This window comes from Nilaparvata lugens, chromosome 3 (assembly GCF_014356525.2).
Source record: "Nilaparvata lugens isolate BPH chromosome 3, ASM1435652v1, whole genome shotgun sequence".
NCBI classification, from domain to species: domain Eukaryota; kingdom Metazoa; phylum Arthropoda; class Insecta; order Hemiptera; family Delphacidae; genus Nilaparvata; species Nilaparvata lugens.
In genome coordinates, this window is record NC_052506.1 from 54,275,524 (window position 1) to 54,297,896 (window position 22,373).

Genomic DNA, 22,373 nt, shown 5'->3' on the forward strand with positions numbered 1-22,373 from the left:
TTTCCCTGCAAGAAGGAATGGTGAAGTTTTTATGGACTTTCTGGTCAATGAGCTTCACGAATTGATGGAAGACGTGCCTCTCAATTTGAGGCAGAATATGTGGCTCCAGTTGGATGGCTGCCTCCCTCATCATGCTGGAAACGTCCGTGGGTGGCTTGATAACAATTATACTGGCGGTGGATTGACCGAGGTGGACCCGTAAGTGATCTTACTCCAATGGTACATTGTTTACAGAGAACCTGTAGAGACCAGAGAGGAACTGATTCTCAGAATTCGATTGACGTTCAAAGTGATGAAGACACGGCCCAACAAAGTGAGACGGGCAACTCGAAGCTTGATAAACGGCAGCAGAAGTTGCATAAACAGAAATGAAGGCTATTTTGAATTCCTGTAAGCAGTGAGCATGATATTTAACTTGATTACCATCATTTTTTTAAATTCTGTCATTCATCTACTTTGAATTATTCTATGAATAAATTTTGTTGGATCTTGTAAAAGTGCACGATTAATATTTTATATAGGATTTAGGCTATATGCTACCGAAAATAATGCAATAATCAGGTGATTTTACCCTTTAGGATCATCACTTGATGCATGCTGTTAAATCTAGAAAAAACGGTTCAAAATTTGAATTCGAATTTGAAGAATAGCATTTTTCCAACTTTAAGCCATAATAAAAAAATAGAAAATATCTAACAACAAATAAAATTACATTGATCTTGTTAGAAATTGTTAGATCTTGTTAGAAGTGATTAAATTCCACAAGAAACAATCTAATAGAAGCCCTCGTTTCAAAAAAGACCTTCTCTGATTGGTTCTGTAACATTATTTTTGACGTCACATGTGCCCTGCTTGGTCGCAGTCGGTAGAGCAAAGATTTTTGAATAGATTTAATATTTTTGTGACTTCTTAAAGAAAAGTACCACCAGTTTCTTACCAGCTCTTCTAGAAGCTAAAACGATTAAATTCCACAAGAAACAATCTAATAGAAGCCCTCGTTTCAAAAAAGACCTTCTCTGATTGGTTCTGTAACATTATTTTTGACGTCACATGTGCCCTGCTTGGTCGCAGTCGGTAGAGCAAAGATTTTTGAATAGATTTAATATTTTTGTGACTTCTTAAAGAAAAGTACCACCAGTTTCTTACCAGCTCTTCTAGAAGCTCAAACAATTCTCTACTTTCGATGGCTGCAAACGTCGGCCGCTTTAACAGTTCAAGGCTATGATCTTGAACAGCCAAATGAAAATAAAAGTATTATTGCTATTTATTTAATAATATAAAATATATAATATTTTGAGGTTAGGTTCTTTGGTATTTACTAGTCGGGGACCTTAGTAATCGGTCGAGCCGTATATTTTGAGAATTAGCCAGACACCTTGTGGCAAATTAGTTGCGTATAAATAGCATTCGCATAGACTATGATCAGAGGGTTTAGTAAGCAAGCATGCCAAGTCAATGTAAACAAAAAAGCAATTAAGAAAACACAAAAATATTTATTATATCAAACGAGCATGAACAAAATGTAAAAAACAAAACAAAAAGATAAAGGAAATGGGATGTAATTTTAATCAGCGCAATGATACATGATGCAGTTTTGGGATGTACCAATCGCAATGTGGTATTTGACCAGCGCTAAAAACGATTCAATTTAAAATATACACATATTATTTATATAAATAATAAAAGATTGTAATCTTTATAGAGTGTATAGATTTATATGTAACAAATGTAAAATAAGAGTTTAAGACTAAAATATTCACTCAATAGATAGTAATATATTTGTATGAATTATTTGACAGTATTAAATTACGTCATAGCGGAATATTTTAAATCCACCAATGAGAGTGGATATTATTTAAATTTTATGTAAATTGAAAAGTCAGAAGTATGGTTGTAAAAGAATAGGGGGAAGATCCATACTGACTTGCTTGCCAGAGGTCATCAGGGATGCCACCAATTTTGAGAGCACAAGACTAGATCCCTTTTTGAATAATTTTACATTGAAAATTTAAAGTTGTTTGAATAATTAAAAATTAAATTTCATAAGACTCAGTGAGGTTGTAGTATGACAGGAGTCATTAAATTTAAATCATCCCATTGGAGAAGATGACAGCAGCTCACCAGAAAAGGCCTAGGACACCGAAACGAATCTGAATTGCCATCATAATTGTGAAAAATCGACACATGAGTTTATTTGAAAAGTTATTAAGGAGGGCTCTCAGTGCTACTAGTAAATCACAATTAAATAAAGCTAGCTTGTCGAAGGGTTATTTAAATATTAAAATTAATATCGAAACTTGCGCAAATATTAAAACGAAAAGGGAATATTCTTAAGAACTATTTATGAGATTTAAATATGCACAGATGGAATTTATTAATATTTGAATTATTATATATGCTCACTCATATATCTTTTTTATAAGTAATTTATTGGAATTTTTATGAAGCTCATGTTCATAGGATAAATTGATTTATCTGATTTCCACCAGAGGCTGAACTCAAGCCCTGAGATATATTTTAATATTTATATTTTTCATATTTATTGGAAGTAAGATTTATAAGTTTTATTCGACAAGCAACAGCAAGTCGACAACTGAGCTGTATAAGTTGAAAGTATATATGCTGATTAAGGAAGCACATGATATTAATTGATGCTGATAAGCAAAGTAAAATCTTTTAGTGAGCTATCTGTGATATTTTTCAATATATATATATATATATATATATATATTATATATATATATATATATATATACATACATACATACATATATATATATATATATATATATATATATATATATATATATAATATATATATATATATATATATATATATATATATATATTCTCATATTATTTTTATTTTTGTTGCTCTATTTTTTATTATTGCTCGTTGATATTTTCGTGTAATTATATATTTTTATTTGTTGAATGGTGTACCCTTTATTTATTATCCTATCTTCATGCATGACCATTCTTGTTATAGTCTATTTTATTACCAGTATTGGCCTATTATTTAAATTATCAATGAACTATATTCTTCACCAAATAAGTTGGATAAATCTGCAATATACAGCATTGATTATTAAATCTTTGGAAATAATACGTTCACAAGATTTATTTGAATTGTTCAGGACCATCACATCCGATTTGGAGGAACTCAAGGGTCATGGTATTAAGTTGCAGCAGCAACACAAATTAATAGAATATTAATAAGGTATTCTGATAGAGTATCGCCTTTGATTCCGTTCGGTATCATCTTACATTGCTGACCAATTGTCAGATGGTGGGGAGTGGCATTGGTGACGATGCCATATTGTCTAGTACAAAAATCAGAGCCCTTATATGTATCTACCTCTCCTGCATCTATATTTGTGAAGTCAACCAAATCAGTCATAAGAACTATGAACTGTTAAAGCGGCTGACGTTTGCATCCATTGAAAGCAGAGAATTGTTTGAGCTCCTAGAAGAGCTGGTAAGAAACTGGTGGTACTTTTCTTTAAGGAGTCACAAAAATATTAAATCTATTCAAAAATCTTTGCTCTACCGACTGCGACCAAGCAGGGCACATGTGACGTCAAAAATAACGTTACAGAACCAATCAGAGAAGGTCTTTTTTGAAACGAGGGCTTCTATTAGATTGTTTCTTGTGGAATTTATCACGATTAACATTTAAAAGCTTATGTGCACCCTGCGCTGAAGAATATAGACTATAATAAATCTAGGGAAGAAGATATGTTGTTTTGACCATTTTGACTTTTTTATATTGTATATTACAACTCACTTATGAGACATCGATATTAAACCAATATTTATTCTTATCTGGAGAGTGTTACAACCTTTACATCAAAACCAATAAAAAAATGTGACATTCAGAATAAGATTTTTATTGATAATTATTATTTCAAGGCTTACGCCTATTGCAATTGACTAATAGTATTACACTTTACATACAAAAATAGAACTATGCATAGTATTTTCATAAACTAACATTTAATTTAGGTATAGAGTAAGTTTATGAAGAACATGAATAGCTATAATAACAACAAAATCGAACCTGAGGGAAATCGGAATTTAAATAAATATATTAATGGAGTGAGGTACGGGGTTAATAGGTAATTAATTATCAATTATGACTATCAATAACAATTGATGAAACAATTTGATGTACACGTATATGATTCATGAATAAACGCTTTCAAAATAAATCTGAACCATCCATGAAGCTCTAAATATTATAGATAATCGTTTCGTACATCTAATTTCTCTATTTGACGCATAATTTGGAAATGTGTGAGCACTCGCTATTCGGTATGTTAACATATTTGGCGAATCCGTGGTTTCCTGACTTGAAAACAGTTTTTCCAGCAGTGAAGCACTGGAAAGTGAATAACCAGGAAAAAGTTCTTCTACTGCGGATGATGCCTGCATCTGCCCTGCAATTGACCTTGAGAGGTTGTGAATGAAAGTCCTACATAATTTTGCTCCTGGGTTTTGGAAGATTTTGTGTTATAAATAGTCACGGATAAGTACCTAATTTTGTGTTTATTTCATTATTAATTGTTTCTTGATCACGTTTTATCATTTTGTTTTAGATTTTAATTTTTAATTCTATTTTAATAAGCCAAACACCGTTTAGAGGTTAGTTTGAGGTTAGGTTTTCAAGATTTAAAAATAAACATAGATAGTTTACTTGACTAAAATTATAACCAAATTAAAATCCTATCATTTATAAATCAATTATTATTATTGCAAGTAATATAATTTCTTAGATAGGAAGATGAGCTCAAGTAAAACACCGAAGGTTAATAATAGAAATGTAAACATAGCGAGAGTACTTACGCGTTCCCAAAACCAAAATTCAAAAACGCCAAAACCAAAAACCCCAGTTCTTCAAACTACTTTAGCCGAAAAAGTTGCTCAACTACAAAGTAGCCACACTAATTTAAAAAACCAATTAGAAGTAACTCTAAAAACGTCTGAGGAAGAAAGGTTAGGGATGGTAGAAGAAATTAAATCTTTGGAACTGATTATAAAATTACAAGATGAAGACCATAAAAAAGAAATACTAAATCTAAAAAATCAATGTAGTCTAATGTCGGAGGAAATAAAGAAACTAAAATCTAAATTTGATAATACTAAATGTATGATAGAACCTCCGTCCAAATGCAAAAAAATAGAATCTAACCTAAATGATGGGAAATGCTCTGAAAATGGTCGAAATAAAACGTACAGTGAGGTTTTGAAGACAGCAACCAAAAATATAGCTGAGGGAAATAAAGATAGGAAAGGGAGAGTTCTGCTACTGACGTCCAGTCATGGACGTGATTGCAGTAATAAGTAGTAAAATTTTTGAAAGAGTAGTTTTAAATAGGTTATTGATGCACCTGGAAGAAATTAATTTCATATGTGATGAACAGCATGGGTTCCAGAAAGGGAAATCTACTAAGACTGCAATAGTATCCCTTGTTGAAAGACTAATAGATATAATAGATTCAGGTGAGAAGGCAGCCGCAATTTTTCTTGATTTATCCAAAGCTTTTGATTGTGTGAACCATAGAATATTATTGGAAATACTAAAAACTGTAGGTGTGAATGGTATAGAACTAAAATGGTTTGAATCATATCTCATAGGTAGAAACCAGTGTGTTGAGCTTACCAAGGTGGATGGGAATGAAATAGTAAAAATTAAATCTCAAAAACTGGAGGTCCAGGCTGGAGTACCTCAAGGCTCAATTCTGGGTCCCTTACTGTTTCTGTTGTATGTGAACCAATTACCAAAAGAGTTAAAAGATCACAGAGCTCTGTTGTTTGCTGATGACACATCGCTTATCTTTAACAATTATTTATTAGATAGTCTAGAAATAAATGCTTTTACTGGAGTACAGTCAATTGTCCAATTCTTGAAGCAAAGGCAATTAACAATAAATAGTAAGAAATGTCAATTCCTACAATTCAAAAGTAAATATAATTCAGTAGAGGATAGAGAAATAAATGTGTTTGTAGAGGAAAATGAATTAGACCAAGAAGAGAAAGTAGCATTCTTGGGAATTTTATTGGACAGGAAATTAACATGGCATCCTTACATTAAGAGGATATGTAATAAGATATCATCTGGGGTATTTGTCCTGCGGCAGCTTGCTAGGCTGAATGATAAAAAACTACTGTTAACTGCTTACCATGGACTTATACTATCTCATATTAGGTATGCTATTTTAGTATGGGGTAATTCATCTCAACAAAATATGGACAGAGTGTTTAAGATTCAAAAGAAGGCACTCAGATGTATAGAGAAAGTGAATAGGTTAGACTCTTGTAGGCCTTTATTTAAAAAGCTTGGTCTATTAACTGTGCCATCTTTGTATGTATATGAAGTTGTAATGCATGTGAAAACAAGTGGTGTGATCCAGAATTCAGATGTTCATGAGTATAATACGCGAAACAGAGCAGATTATCATATAATGGGTCACAATAGTAGGTTATTTGAACAAAAACCAGATTATATTGGTAGGAAATTTTATAACAAGCTACCTCAAATCTTGAAAAGTAATGATGATTTGAAGATTTTCAAAAAACAAATGAAAAAATATTTAGTTGATAAAGCCTTTTATAGTGTACAAGAATTCCTTTCAAACCTAAACTAGGCTGAACTATTTAGTGTTAGAATTATTATGTAATAACATGACTTGTCTTATACTCCATAACTGGAGTCTTTAGGACGTAATCTTAAAAAAAAAAAAAAAAAAGACTTGTGTCTGGGGGGAGAGAGTGGTGATGATGATGATGATAGTATGAGATAAATAGACCTAATTTTAATGATTGGTTCGCCAATACAAAAATATTCATTTCATTATTTTTTTGTAATGCAGCTATTTTATAAATTATCTTGAAGAGTTACTTTTTCAGTATCTCTGAGAAATTTTCAAAATGCTCTATAATCTTCGCTTGAGAACTGTAATGCTTTGATGAAGTCGATTTATTTGAAGTAAATAATAATTAATGATGAATAAAATTATATTCAATTTTTAAACAATTTTTTACATAAGTTGAACATCCTTCCTCATATTTCGTCGATCTTCAGTTTCTTTTCTTTGTCTTGGAATAATTTTTTTCAATGTATTAAAGTTCTTGTACAAGCAAATTTTCTCATAACGTTTTGATTGACTAATGGGACACTTCGATATTCCATGTAATTTTCGAATACTCCTCTCTTGTTGAAATATTTTTCAATTCTTGAATATATCTCACTTATTTGGAAGAAAAAGCTTTCCACTTTTCTTCTGAATAATTTCACACACTTTTCCATCGCCTACCTCCTGAGACAGACAGGATGGACATCAACTGTATAACGGTATCGTTCCAAATTCAATTTATTTTTCCATATTGTTTTGATTTTAGAAATTCCAAATTAATTATGCCTTGGATTATGTTTTAAAAACTGTCATATAACTTGTTTAAATAAAAAATACAATAATGAAATAGTGCAACACAATTCTGATTAGATTTGTAAAATCTTTGAGAACGAGTTTATTTTTTTCAAATGTTTTTTAATGTGGTAATTGAAATGATTGATTTCTCTATGTTTGCTCAATTAGTTGTTTCATTCGAGGGGTAAGTCGAGATGTTTGAACTGATTGCTAGTACACATGAGTCATTACTTGTTTCAATTCCTTCCTTAAAGATTTTTGAACATGTTTGATTAAATAATTACTTTTACAAACAGGTCACCAATAATTTATTACAAATGATGGATACCACTGTTCAATCATTTAATGTTACAAATAACTATTGTATATCTAGAGTGAAAAGTACAATAACTATTGTTGAGGATTAGTAGAATACTTGAAAGGCTCAACGAAAGAAAATACAGAGTGACATCCCTAGGTGGAGGGTTGCACAGGAATAGAATACTGCTGATTCCATTTGAGATAAAGAAAGATGATGTAGTATAGCTATTAGAAGCGATTATTTATTCACATCTATACCCATGGCTGAGTACTTACTTACATAAAACTTCTCATTTATTGGAACCGTCAGGACAAAAACAAGAGAGAAATACCTGCAGAATTTCAACGAAGAAAAAATAGAGAAGAGAAGTCTGCAAACTGAAATGATAATAATTCCATATTATTGCTCTATGTTTCTTTAATATTTTCAACAGAAGGAGCCCTGCTGTTTACTGTAGCAATCAAAATAAAGAATACCAACAAAAGGTTTGTTTCTACATTTTTCTAGAAGTGGTGTATTGGGACTGCTCTGTAGTGATTCAATTATTATTATTATTATTTCTGGTATATTGAGCTATATTCACGTAGAACAGTAATAAATGAGTAACTTAATATACTATTTCTCGAAATGGACGATGTTAATAGTGTCGTTGTGCCATGTGAAAAGGGTAAAGGACAAAAATACTCGATCGATCTTGAGAAAAACGCAAACGATATTCTTCTTTCTAAGTACTTGCGCAAACTTCCTCAATGCAAACATGCTGGAATTCACTAAGATGTCATGAAAGCTCGCAAGATATTCGAAAATTTCATCAAGCAGTTTACTCAGATGAGAAAAAATAAGAGGACAATTTTATTCGGAAATATAAACACCAAACGTGTCCCAAACGTACCAGACCTCGAGGTGAGCGGAAATGTTAAAGAAAAATATAAATACGTTTTTTATACCAAAATATACTGAAAATAAAACGAAACTTGTGAAGATTTGCTAGGAAAGCTCTTGTTAAAATAAATATTGAGTATCAGTGAAAAACAAGTTAATCGAGTTTACGAGTTTACATTTTACGAGTGGAGCCCTACGTAACTACCAAGAGCCATGGGAGTGACCACATCGTTTTGTCGATAAAAAGCTGCGGTGTAATCAATCATTGGAAAAATGGTTTCCTTGAGAAAGTATTATTGCCGAGCATCAACTAGAAAGTTGACTTTCAATCATGAAACTACACAATAAATAATATGATGAGAGCTCTTCAGATAAACTTGAAGTGCTCCCTATTCATACTTCTTTTATATGTTCACAAGAGAGTACAACTTCAGTTTTGGGAGTCTAGCAGTTGATGAATGCTCGAAGTACGGTACATATAATATGACTTCAAAATTCAAGCTAGAGATACAGCGTGTACTGCCCAGCGAATCTATATATATAGATGCGAAATGGCACTGATTCATTCACTCATTCATAATCAACGGAACAAAAAATTTACTGAACCAAAAACGTTCAAATTAGGCATGTATGTTCAGTCGGCCTTCTAGAGGAGCACTAAGAGCGGGTTTGAAAAAAATTCCTAAGATACGCCCAAAATCTGCGTTTTTCAGCGTTTTCTCAGCATGTTCATTTTGCATTGGCAAAAAATGCTCAAATTTGGTACAGAAGTTCAGATAGGGGCTAGAAATTTTGTCTTAAGAGGCCTTCAGAATTGCGCCAAAGATACACGGTTTTACTGCAGTTTCCTAGCGTTCCGTAGCGCTTACCAGCGTTTTCTCACATTTTTTCAAGAGGTAATGGAGAGAAAATGTTTGAATTTGGTACAGAAGTTCAGTTAGGATCAAGAAATTTTGTCATAATGCTCAGAAATTGCTCATATTTGGTACATGTTTCAACTAAGGTCTACAATGTTGTAAGGTGTTGCTGCTGAAGGACTTGAGAACTAAGCCAAGGATACGCTCGAAATCGAAATTTTCTCAGCTTTTATAAAGAGCAAATGAACAGAAAATTTTCAGATTTGGTACATATTTCCAGCCAGGTTCTACAAAATTTTTTTAAAAGAAGACTCTCAAAATATTTCCGAATTTACGAACAAAATCGACGTTTGCGTAGTCTCAGTCAACTGGTAATTGAATCGATCCGAAAAATGTGTATTTGACGGGAGGAAGCAAACCCATTCATTCAGAATGACTTCTGCCTTCTGCCGAGTGAATTCTAAAAATGGTGGTGTGGCTATTTTTATTGCTGACCGATGTATAAATAGTTCCAAAGAAATCGATGTAACCACATATACAGATGAAATCAACCATGAGTTTGTTGCTGTTAGGAATAAAAATTTGAAAATAATTGTCATAGCGCTTTATAGATCTTTTTTAATACATTAGATAGACTGATTATTGTATCATTAACTAAATACGTGCATGATCATCATTTCATAATAGGAGGTGATTATAATGTAAACATATTGTCTGTTGATTCTAGAAGAACTGAGTTGGTGAATTTTCTCAAATCTTATAACCTGTATTTAAGTAACTTCGAGCCAACAAAAATGAATTCTTGTTTAGATAATGTAGCAACTGACTTGCATCCTGATTTGTTTGAGGTGGCTGTTGAGTCTATCATGCTCGGAGACCATGATGCTATATGCTTTAATATAAAGTCCAACATTTGAACTTGGGTGTGGATAATACATGTAATAGCTTGAAAGCCGGTAAGTCCTACAGTTTAAGAGCAATAACTACGGAGGGAACCAATCATCTGCGTTCTCAACTCTATGGTAGGGATTGGTCTAGTATTCTCATTCACAAATCAGCTGAAGACAATTTTCAAACCTTTTTCAATACATTTTATGAGTTTTTCAAGTGTTGTTTTCCTTTGAAAAGTAGGAAGCCCAACAATTACAAAATTAGTAAGATGAAACTATCGCCTGCTTTGAGTGGTCTCAGGAATGCGTTACTCATCGCTTACAATAAATACAAGAATTTTGGGTCAGAAAATGAAAAACTTAATTATCGAAATTTGAGGAATCTATAGATCTGAATTGAAAGCATCTAAACTGAATACCAATGTTATAGGTATACCAATGTTAGTCGGCAAGCAACAAATGCTCAGCTGCTTGGAAAATCATTAGAAAAAGTTCAAATCCATATCAACAATGGAAAACATCAGTCTCTCCTGATGCGGTCAATAAATATTTTTTAGAAGCAATAGAGCAGATTAACATTAGTATTACCGCACCAGAAATATCAGCAATCAACTTGTTGGAGTTTTCCCCTAGATCTGATTCAAGATTTGAGTTAAGAGAGGCATCAGTTGAGCAGGTTCTTGCCATTGTCTCGAAAATGAAATATCTACAACTAGTAATGATATCTATAATATATCTAGCTCATTGATCAAAGCGGTTATTCATTCAATTGTTCAATTATTCATTCACCCCTTAACATCATGTTTTAATGCTTGTATGAATGAGTCAGTCTTTCCGGCAGTTCTCAAACATTCTAGAACAGTACCCATCTATAAAAAAGGTTGCAAGGATCAACCTGAGAATTTTAGATCAATATCTATCCCTCCAATTTTTAGCAAAATTTTTGAATATATAATTGGGTCTCAACTATATGAATATTTGAAGAGTAATGGCCTACTCTCAGATACCCAGTTTGGTTATAGGGCGGGCAGATCAACTATTGGTGCGGTTAGCTCCATTGTCGAAGATATTATGGACTGCTTCAATTCTATACGTTATGCAGGCCTAGTGCTTTATGACTTAAGTAAAGCATATGATGTTGTAAGCCATGACATTTTGCTGAAAAAATTGCATCATCTAGGCGTGCATGGAAAGTCCCTCAAGCTGATAAAGTCGTATTTGAGTGAGCGTAAACAAACTGTCAATGTCAATAAAGAATTTTCCAAGCCTTGCCATGTACCTCAGGGAGTACCACAAGGTTCAATATTAGGACCATTGCCATTTATTGTGATGATGAATGATGCAGGTTTCAGCACTGATTCAAGAATAGTTTGCTATGCAGATGACACATCCATGCTCTCGACCGATTCTGACTTTGCAACTCTGAGAGAAAAGATGTCTACTTGTCAAGAACAAGTGAGCCTATGGTTCAGGGCAAATAACTTGCTTCTCAATAGTGGAAAGACACAAGAAATCATCTTACGTTTGAGGATGAGAGGAATGTGAAGATTCTTGGTATACACCTCGACCAAAGACTAACATGGGGCCCTCATATTCATTATGTATGTTCTAAGCTGAATCGAGTTTTGTATCTCCTACGAAGATTGAAGGAATGTGTTCCTAAAAATTACCTTAGGATGACATACTTTGCTTTCTTTCAAAGTACTTTTTCGTATGGTCTCTCTCTATGAGGGTGTTCTCCTGATACTCATAAAATCCTACTGCTTCAAAAGAAGGCAATAGGAACTATTTCCAATGCTGACTACTTGGAGCACTGCAAGCCATTGTTCATCAATCAAGTGATAATGACTGTTTATAGCTTTTTTGTTCTTATGTTGGCCGTAAATGTAAATAAAAATATGAATTTGTTTATATGTAGGGAAAATATTCACCACCATTATACAAGAAATAGGCAGCACATTGATGTGCCCTATACCAGACTTAATAGAGTTCAGAAAAGTTCAAAGTTAGTTTCTTTAAAAATATTCAACAAGCTACCCATCAATGTGACAATAAAAGCCTTCAAGAATAGATTAAAAATGCTTCTAACGGAAAATCCTCTTTATTCATTAGCTGAGTATTTTAATATGGATGAAGGGATATTTAACAATTATTTCTGAATATATGTTTATATTTCCTATTGACATTATACTTGAAAGTAATATTTGTATTATTAATAGTACATAGAATTTAAGGAATTGACGTGATTATTTTTTTAGATCTTAATTGATCTTAATTTATTTTATGGCTGACGTTTCCAATTGTATATTCTGTATACTTAAAGGAATAAACTTTATTATTATTATTATTATTATTATCATTATGAAGAGGAGTAATTTTTTCTCATCGTTACGAGAAAAGAATAAGGAAGAGAAAACCATGTCTTTTGATTGTCAGAAAAATCAAGTTTAAAGTCACATTCCTGATCAAGCAGCAATAAGTAAATGGTCCAGGGACTTACATCACCAGCAATGGCAGGGTCGCCCTGGTCAAGCACTTGGCAAATGGCTGATGGCAGACGCAAGCCCTCGCTTCACTAGCTGGCTGGTGAGTCTGGGTAGAGAGAAGGTCAAGCAGTTGATTGTCCTGATAACTGGAATAGTTATTTGTGCAACTAGTGCGCAAAGTGACAGTTTGCTGCACCGAAAGAAACGTTTACGCCCGAGCCGTAGGCGAGGGCGGAATGGCTTCTTGAGTGCAGCAGAGGAACTTTGCGCACGTATTTCACATTAAGTTTTTCCTACAGTTACCATTGAATATGAAAAGTGGGTAATTATGGATAAAATGATGGCTGAAATCCATCAAATGTTTGTGTGTGTGATGCTGTTATTAATAACAATCTTAATTCATTTAAAAATTAATAATCCAATTGAAGTTGAAAATTTTCAGCCAAAGTTCTCATTTTTATTCATTCAAGAATCAGAGAAAATACAGATAAAACAAAAAATTCGCATTCAAAATTCACGCCAAAAGCTGGTTTGGATGACTGCAAAATGGCTGAACCGACAAGCGCGCGACCTAGCGGGAAGAATCGTACCTAACTTCGTTTTTTCTTCCAGCTAAAAACAGTATTCAGATATTCATAATTATGATTAACTAGAATTACCGAAAAATACTATAAGTAAACTAAAAAATATTTATAAAATAACATAGACAACAGAAAATATTTTATTGTAGTATATTCTAATGTTATTTTATTAATTTTATTGAAATGGATTTCGAACGGTAATTATTTAAACGAACGGTCATTATTCTTGTTTTGGATTTCTAGATTGGGATTTTATCATAAATGTAGGGTAGCCATTGAAATGATTCTCATCTAAATCTAACCACAGTCATTGTTACCAACTTAATTTTTGTTTTCGTGCACTAATCCTCCATATAACCCACCAACTATTTTGTGTTGCCATGTTGAAAATCTGGAGTGCAGAAAAATTTTTTCCCGCACTAGAGCGGAAAAGTGATTCTTTGCGTTCTGTAATCAGTGCAGGAATGGCCACTTTTCAAGGTAACTGTAGGAAAACATCTTTACACAATTGGAAATTAAAGCCAGATGTGTAGGCGTTGTAATCAGTCTGAAGAGACTGCCAAGCATAATATCATACTGGATTGCAAAAGTCTTGGAGCTAGAAGAAGGGCTCTGTTTGGCTGTAAGCAACCAGGTGAGAAATGGGATGTTGGTATAGGGAAGAAACTCCTGGACCTTGTAAAGGACACGAGAGTTGGTTTGCCTAAATAACATACTTTGGGACACACAATAAGCTTCGGTTGACGTGTGAGGTTCTTTGAACCTTTGGATTTTATAATAATAATAATAATAATAATTCGTTTATTTCACTGCATTTTTACAATAATTGGTAATACAAATACATACATTAAACATAATGGTTGAACATTACAATTGGTAATACAAATACATACCTTAAGCATAATAATTGAACATAGATAATAATATTAAGCATGTAACAGAAAAAAAACACAGTGCATCCCTCTTTAGGCTAAACCTGTGTTGAGGGATGTCTCGCTTTCTAGTTGAGTCAACTTAATTATAATACAATAACAATTTTGAGGTATCAAACAATAAAGTAAATTTTATACAATAATCAGTGTGCTTTTCACAAGATGGGATTATGAATCTTTAACAATAAATTACCCAGAAAAAAAATAAGTAAAAAAAAACATGCCTAGATTTGAATGAAGACAGCAAAAAAATGTAAATAATATCACACCTCTATTAAACGTGTTTCTTCATAGAAGCTGTTAAGTCTATTCTTGAACAAATTGTAACTGGGTGCATCTGATATATCTGATTGCAGTTTATTGAAAAGTCGTGGTCCCTTAGCAAAAGCATGTAAGGAGGCCACTATACTTCTTGTGAAGGGTTCTTTTTAATTTATTAGCAAGATTTCGACGAGTGGAATATACATGTTCATCCATAACTGGAAACTCTGAACGTCTTGAATACACAAACTTCAAAAGATTTATTTCAAATAGGGTATCAACACTAAAAACGCCAAAATCTCTATACAATACTTCGGTTGGATATCTTATGGGTCTCTTTAAACATATTTTTATTATTCTTTTATAAAGAATTATGAGAGGTTGCAAAATTGAACTCCCACAACTTCCCCAGGATACAATACCATAGCAGATAATTGACTGTATCAGTGCCAAGAATACCATTCTTAATTGATAGATAGGAAGGACATTCCTTAATTGAACGAATTTATAAATTAATTTTCTAAGTTTTGAACAGATGACATGTATGAAATTTGCGAGCTCCACCGTAAATGTACATCCAATACTACACCTAAATATTTTATTTCATTTTCTTTCTCTAATGTAGGACATCTACAGCTGTAGTATGGACTGGCACAATTTATATTATGTGATACTAGTTTACAGTCAGTATTATCTGGAGGCAATCCAGAGGACGACAATGAAAAGGGAAGAAATCTAGTTTTTTGAATATTCAAATGTAGGAGACTATTCTTTAACCAGGACTTGATAACATCAAAGCATTTATTAGCTCTCTGGAAGGTGATTGGCCAAGTTTCCCCCCAAACTATAGCAACTGTGTCATTCGCAAAAGAGTACAAGGAGCAATTCCCTAGATTTATATTTAATAAATCATTTATGTATATTAAGAACAAAACTGGCCCAAGCACTGTTCCTTGTGGAACTCCAATATTCACATTTAATAGTCCACTTGTCTTTTTATCAAGCCTAACTTTTTGTCTTCTACAATTTAAATATGATTCAAAGAATGACAATGCAATACTTCTTATTCCTATTGCTTCCATTTTATCGAATTATTTTTATTGAATTCTATGGTCAACTGTGTCAAATGCTTTTTGTAAAACCAGAAATATTCCTAAGCATTTGTCCCCATTATCTAATTTGCTCGAAATTTCTCTAGTTACTCTAAAAATTGCATCGGATGTACTCATACCTTTTCGAAATCCATATTGATTACTGAACAAAATGTTGTGTTTTTCCAAATAGGATACCAGCCTCGACTTTACACACTTTTCAATTACTTTGGATATACTTGAGAGTAGGGAGATAGGACGATAGTTACCAAGTTCAGTCCTACTACCACCCTTATAGAGAGGAATAACTGTAGCTATTTTCATTTCATCTGGAAAATACCCCTGTTGGAAGCAAAGACTTATAATATGCTTCAACGGGTCACATATTGCTGAAGAATTTTCTATCGGACATTTTGAATAGATTCCATCTACTCCCGGAGCAGTAACTTTTTTAAGCCCCAAATTGAATCCGTCCCTTCAAAAACATAAATATAAACATAAGCTGCATACTGTAGTAGACAATTTAATTTTTATAACTTCACTGTTTGTGAAGAATGTATGAATTTAAGTTTACATCGTTCAAAAAAAATTATATTTCTGTAAATAAAACATGACTTTTTCCAATACTCACATTCACTTAGTTTTTGAAACAAAAAATCCTTTGTCCATTTTTTTTATTTTAGAAATTTTCTATGACCAAGTTTTTTTGGTTTCACAATGTCCCATTTCCAAACTAATTTGATTGATAAAAAGAGTTGATTTTAAGATTATATTTTGCAAAAAGGCTAATACAAGTTCAAAGAATAATTCAAAAATAATTTCGAAGTGATCATATTTTTCCACATGAAACGTTTTTATTGATTTTCCATAAATGATAAAAGATGGACCAAGATCATTTTGAGAATGAACTCCTCCTTTATTATGTGTTCCATTAGGTTTCGCACACTGATTTCAAAAAGGTTATTGTATGACTACATGTTTGGTTAGAGAATTAGAGTATAGATGGAATAAAAAGAACATAATCTGTAACTGAAATTTGATGTTATTGAACACCAAATTGATGGTTTGAATGGAAATTTTAATTTATGAGTTGCTCCCCTCTTTTTAATCACACTTCAGATTTAGAATTTCAATTGAAAAGAGTCGTTGATATTTCAGCTGGTTCATGCATCCAGTTTTACTCACCGATTACAAAAAAAGGGCTGGAAAACTCCACGATCTTACTTCATTGTAATTATTAAAATGTGTTTGGTTACTTATTTATTTGAGAAAAAGTGTATAGAAATTCACAATTAGTTCAAATTAATTAGAATATTCTGAGTAAAATATTTTAAAATTTATTAAGATCGTCCACGTTTAGTTCAAATTTATTAGAATATTCTGAGTAATATTTTAAAATTTATTAAGAGCGTTTGCTTTATTTTAACTTTTTAGATGATTTTTTTTATAATAGATTTGGTTGTTATCTATTTGGATGTATTTTTATTTATTCATTCAATTTTGGTACTTAGTTTATTTTGTTTCATTAATTATCAATAAAATTCGATTTGTTCAATTTCAATACGGTACAATCAATCTAAATTATATTTTATTATGAATTGTAATTTTAAATATTATAATTTTCAATATTAGAATATACAGTATCAATATTAATATTTGATATATTTCAAGTTATCAACATTTTTAGAAGAAATAATAATTTTAATAAAAATATTTTTGTTCTGTTTTTATAACGAATTGTAATCTACAATTACTACGTGGACTAAACAGTCTACTATTAATAGTTCTTCTCTTTTAGTAAACGAATTTATGAATTCCTTTGTAACTAATAATCACCATCGATCAGCATGAAGATGATCGATGTGGAAGATGACCACAGAGCAAGTTGTTAGAGCTGGCTATCCAGGAGGTAGGCCTTACCCCAATACTAAAAGGTGAAAACTCAAGTATCGGTAATACAGTTCTGATTTATTGGCAATAAAATATCATTAACCAGAATGCGGAACTCAATAACTATTTTCATCAGACAGCCTATTCTGTATCAGTCAGAAGATTTTTCAAGTTTTTTTTAAGTTGGCTATGAGATAATATATTACTTGTGAAAAATAATAATATCAAGGTAAATTGATTAATAAATAATAATAATATTTATTTATTAAGGTAAAATGATTGAAACAATTCATTAGCTTCTTCTGATGGTACCGGTAACTGTTGATTAAAGCAATAAAACAGGATGAATTGATAAATTATCAATTGTAGAACGGTTTTCATGCTTTTCTACCAAGCATTTAAAAGTAAATTGATAAAAATTTTAGATAGAATATGAAAAACATATTTTTCCTGCCAAATGACTTCCATTGCCGATGAGATATTCTTGCAGAGTAGCTTTAAAATTTTGCTTGACTTCTTCCAGCGTGGCAATAGGCATTACTTTTATCTCGTTCACTATTCGTTTTTAGATTGGTTCAATGTTCGTTAACAAATATCTCAAAAATGAATCAAAAGCATTTAAATGAGTCAATCGGGATGGACAAAAGGTAGAGTCTTTGTTATTTTTTGGAAATCCTTCAACAACCTTGCTCACTCAATTCAGCTGATTGTGATTTCCTTCTATTTGGTCACCGAAACATAAGTTTTTCCAACAAATCTACACATAAACATTGAAGAGCTGAACAAATAATTGTGAACAATAGAGCTGCAATAATTACAGACAAGCTTAAAAAAGTTAATAACATTTCCCGGCTAGGCTACAAGAGTGCCTCAATTATAGAGATCATTTTGGCAGGCTTCTTTTCAATTTTTTCTATTCTATCATTGAAGCTGATTCGTAAATCCAATTGTTTGGTAAAAAAACCGTGTAACGAACTTTTTCATTACTTAACTCACCAAATAGTCTCATTGGATAGGCTTAAACAATGAAAAACAACGTTTCTAGTGAAATCACATAAAAATTTTGAACCTTTCTCAAACATTATTTCTAATTTAATTCGAAATATTACATTTCTTGTTCACAAGATTAAGAATTTCCCAACTATTTATAAAAATATGAGTACAGGATTTTAAAAACCTAGTTATTTGAATATCCCCAATTTTTGCGAAATTTAAGAATTTCATCGTCAGGTGATAATACGTCGAAGGCAAAGCGTTGAACTTCACTATCAAGTGCTTCTGGTGCAAAGACAAACTCTTTGCAGTCATTCACAAATGTCTTGCAGATTATTTCACCAAAAGGAGAACAAGAGATGGTTTGGAACTCGCTTTTTACTCTCGCAAAATTTGTAAATATGTTATTTTTAATATCTTCTGATTTAAAATGTAGATTTGATTGTGGACTAAGCGAACTATCTGGCTCATCAAGAGCCGGTTGCCTCTCGTCTGACGGAGATTGCAGTGCCGCCATTAAATCTATAAGAACGGCGCCTTTCACATTGGGTTCGGTTTCATTTTCCGAACAATTGACTGGTTTTGTAGGTTCTTTAGTTTCATCAACGCTCATTTTTTCAAATTTCAATGGAAGGGAATCACTGTTGTTAGACACAACAGAAGAATTTTGAGGAAGTGCGTTATCAAGAGAGAAAATAGGTGGCTGGCGGCGATCGCTTGGGTTGCGACAGCGTTTGGCTAGTGCTGCCAACGATGAATTCCTACCTGGAGTGCACACCGATCGTGGTGCGCTGTCAGACGACACTTTTCCACAGTCAGCACTACTTGCAGCCCCAGTAGAACTACTACATACCCTACTACTTTCTAAAGCACTTTTTGCAATAGCGACATGGTTTTCAACCACTTTTTCCTCAAAAATATCTAAATTTGTCAATTTTTCAGGTGTACGACTCATTTCTACACTGGATTGCTGCTTGTGCTTCATTTTGAGAGCTTTCAAGGAGGAGAGCCCCGAAGCGCGAGAGGGCGAAAACACAGTTCCATTTGTCAGCGGTACTTTGCTTTCTACAATATCTATTGGGATTTGATTGCTTATCTTTGACTGAACACGTTTGTCAGGTAGAACAGAGGCTGAAATTCGCTCAGCCGTTGACATACGCCGCTTACTTTGATCAGCAACATTGACTTCCTTTACTTGCTTACTAATATCATCACTATTACTTGGCAAGATTTCGAAATCATCTTACCTTCCACATGCAATCCACATAGTTGCCGAATCGACCATTGCGACACACGCCAAACAAACATGAAACAAATGCAATCAGATTAGAAATATAATAGTTACCAGATTTTGTACGTAGAATATAATTTATGAACAAGATAAGAGCAATATGCGGTAGTAAGAAGATATTCTCGCTATTCAATTGGTGAGTTACTGTGTTATCAAATCAAATCACATTTTTTAGCCATGATTCAAAACAAAAAACATACAATTATTTAATGTTAATACAACTCACACCGAAAATAAAAAATACACCGTTCTAATATAATATAATATTTCCAGCAAAACCGTCATTATTATTTATCCTTATTATGTTATATTTTTTATAAGTAGATGCAATAATTGACCGAACGTAGTGAGGTATATGTTTTAATTTGGATTTTCTTTTGTCTGCATGTAACGCGATTACGGCCAACCCCTTGATAGAATTCGATGAGATTTGGCAGGAATATTCCTTTTTCAACTGTATATATGCACAAGGTTTTTTGAAATTTTGCATTTCAAGGATAGTATGAAAAGAAAAGAAATCCCTCCATACTCTGATATCACTATAATATATCATCTGCTTTGAAGATAGGATTAATCAGACTATAGAATTATTCACAACCAATCAGCTGAAAAGTGTATTATTCATTGCATGCATTACACAGATGTCTGGCCGTGTCTATTTCTATAAGGTAAGGTTCAATACTTTTTATGATGCGTGCTCATCAGTATCAATATTATCACATTTGAAAAACAAATTTAATAGGTGATTGAAAAATGATTAAATGAACTAAATAATGCTGAAGAAATTAAAATATTCTTGATTGAAAAAAAATAATTTTAAAATAGTTGAGAAATATTTTTATCAGATGGAAAGATTATTACGGAACTGGATAAATTATCATATGGGATGCAAATTCAAACGTGAACTGAGTTTATCAACTTAAGTGAGTTTTTGATATTGGAGAAAACAAATAACAGTTTTTGAGAGTAAATTATGATTCTACTGTGAATTGTGATTCAACTGAATCAACTAGAACAGGTGACATCAGATACTTGTGGATGAGGAAACTGCTTGAGGTCTACTGTTCACAGAACTACTAGTTATATTGGACTGGAATAATTTGAGGTATTTTCGATGTGAGCTAGGCCTACTTGTTTTGGAGAGTATGCCTCTAAAGCTGCGTTTACACCAAAATTATAAACAAAATGTTAACTTAATCTTTATAGATCTATTAGATTATACATAACTTATCATACACATGAATCTATAAAGATTGGTCGAAGAATAACAGAGAAATTAATTTTTTTCGTACTGCATGCATGACCACTTTTCACCATTTAAAGATCAATATTAATTTTTTAATTCCAGATGTATTTAAGATGAAGCTTTGAAACTCGGTATGGCTCCATATGGGCAAACAGATGATTTTACAATGGTTTTCAGATGATAATGTTTGTCTTGTAAAAGTATTGTTGTTTCATTAAAAGTAAAGAACCAGATGTAGTGCTTCCTATTTCTTAGTCTCACGTTTCCTAGGTCTTATTTCTATCTTAAATTTCCAGTTTCAATATTTTCTTACGTTGCTTCTACACAAATATTTAATTATTGTAATGGAATTTAGTTCGCTGGAGTACACCGATATTCACTTCATGTATGGAGCAGCTCTTGGCAATGCGACCGAAGCAAGAAGAATGTATGCAGCTGCATTTCCAAACCGCCGTCTCCCTTCCGACAAGGTGTTCACAAGAACTCACAATCGGCTGAGAGAAGTTGGTTCATTTGAACGGAACAGGGTAATTGCTGGTAGGCCTCGAGCAGTTCGAAATGTTGCTTTTGAAGAGGAAGTATTGCAGAAATTCGATTTCAATCCTAGAACGAGTACGAGAGCAGTTGCAAAGCAAATCAATTCAAGTGCTTCTTCTGTGTGGCGTGTACTAAACAAGGAAAGACTTCACCCCTTCCGCTTTCAAAAAGTTCACTCATTGGTTGAACGCGACTATGAGCCAAGAGTAAACTGTGCCCGTTGGTTTCTTCAGCAAGACATTATCCAACCAAATTTTCTAGAAAATGTGTTATTTACCGATGAGTCCAGCTTTACAAGAGAAGGAATCTTCAACTCTCGCAACAGTCACGTCTGGGCCTTAGACAATCCTCATGAGGTCAAAGTGCGTGGTTATCAGCATAGATTTTCGCTGAATGTTTGGACGGGTATCTTAGGTAATCGCGTGATTGGACCATACATTCTTCCTAATCGTCTGAATTCTCCCACGTACATTACTTTTTAAGAGACATACTACCAGAACTTTTGGAAGATGTGCCTCTTGCAAACAGATATAATATTTGGTTTCAACATGATGGTGCCCCTGCTCATTTCGGAAATGTTGTTACGGACTTTCTGAACATGACCTATCGTCAGCGGTGGATTGGGCGGGGTGGACCAGTACCGTGGCCCGCACGTTCACCTGACCTCAACCCTTTAGATTTTTTTTCTGGGGCCATATGAAAGAC

At 32.8% G+C, this 22,373-nt stretch overlaps 1 protein-coding gene across 2 annotated transcripts in view; it reads right to left on the minus strand.

The window, feature by feature from the left end:
* The window catches only part of LOC111058657 (HBS1-like protein), a 55,543-nt gene extending 35,626 nt beyond the window's left edge, over positions 1-19,917 (minus strand). For both annotated transcript variants that reach the window (XR_005570800.1, XM_039424031.1), the window contains exon 1: positions 19,842-19,917. Coding sequence is in view for 1 of the 2 variants with exons in the window: in XM_039424031.1 (XP_039279965.1) it covers positions 19,842-19,902 (61 nt within the window). In the remaining variant the exon portion in view is untranslated. The remainder of the gene's footprint in view (positions 1-19,841) is intronic.
* Positions 19,918-22,373: the final 2,456 nt, after the last annotated feature.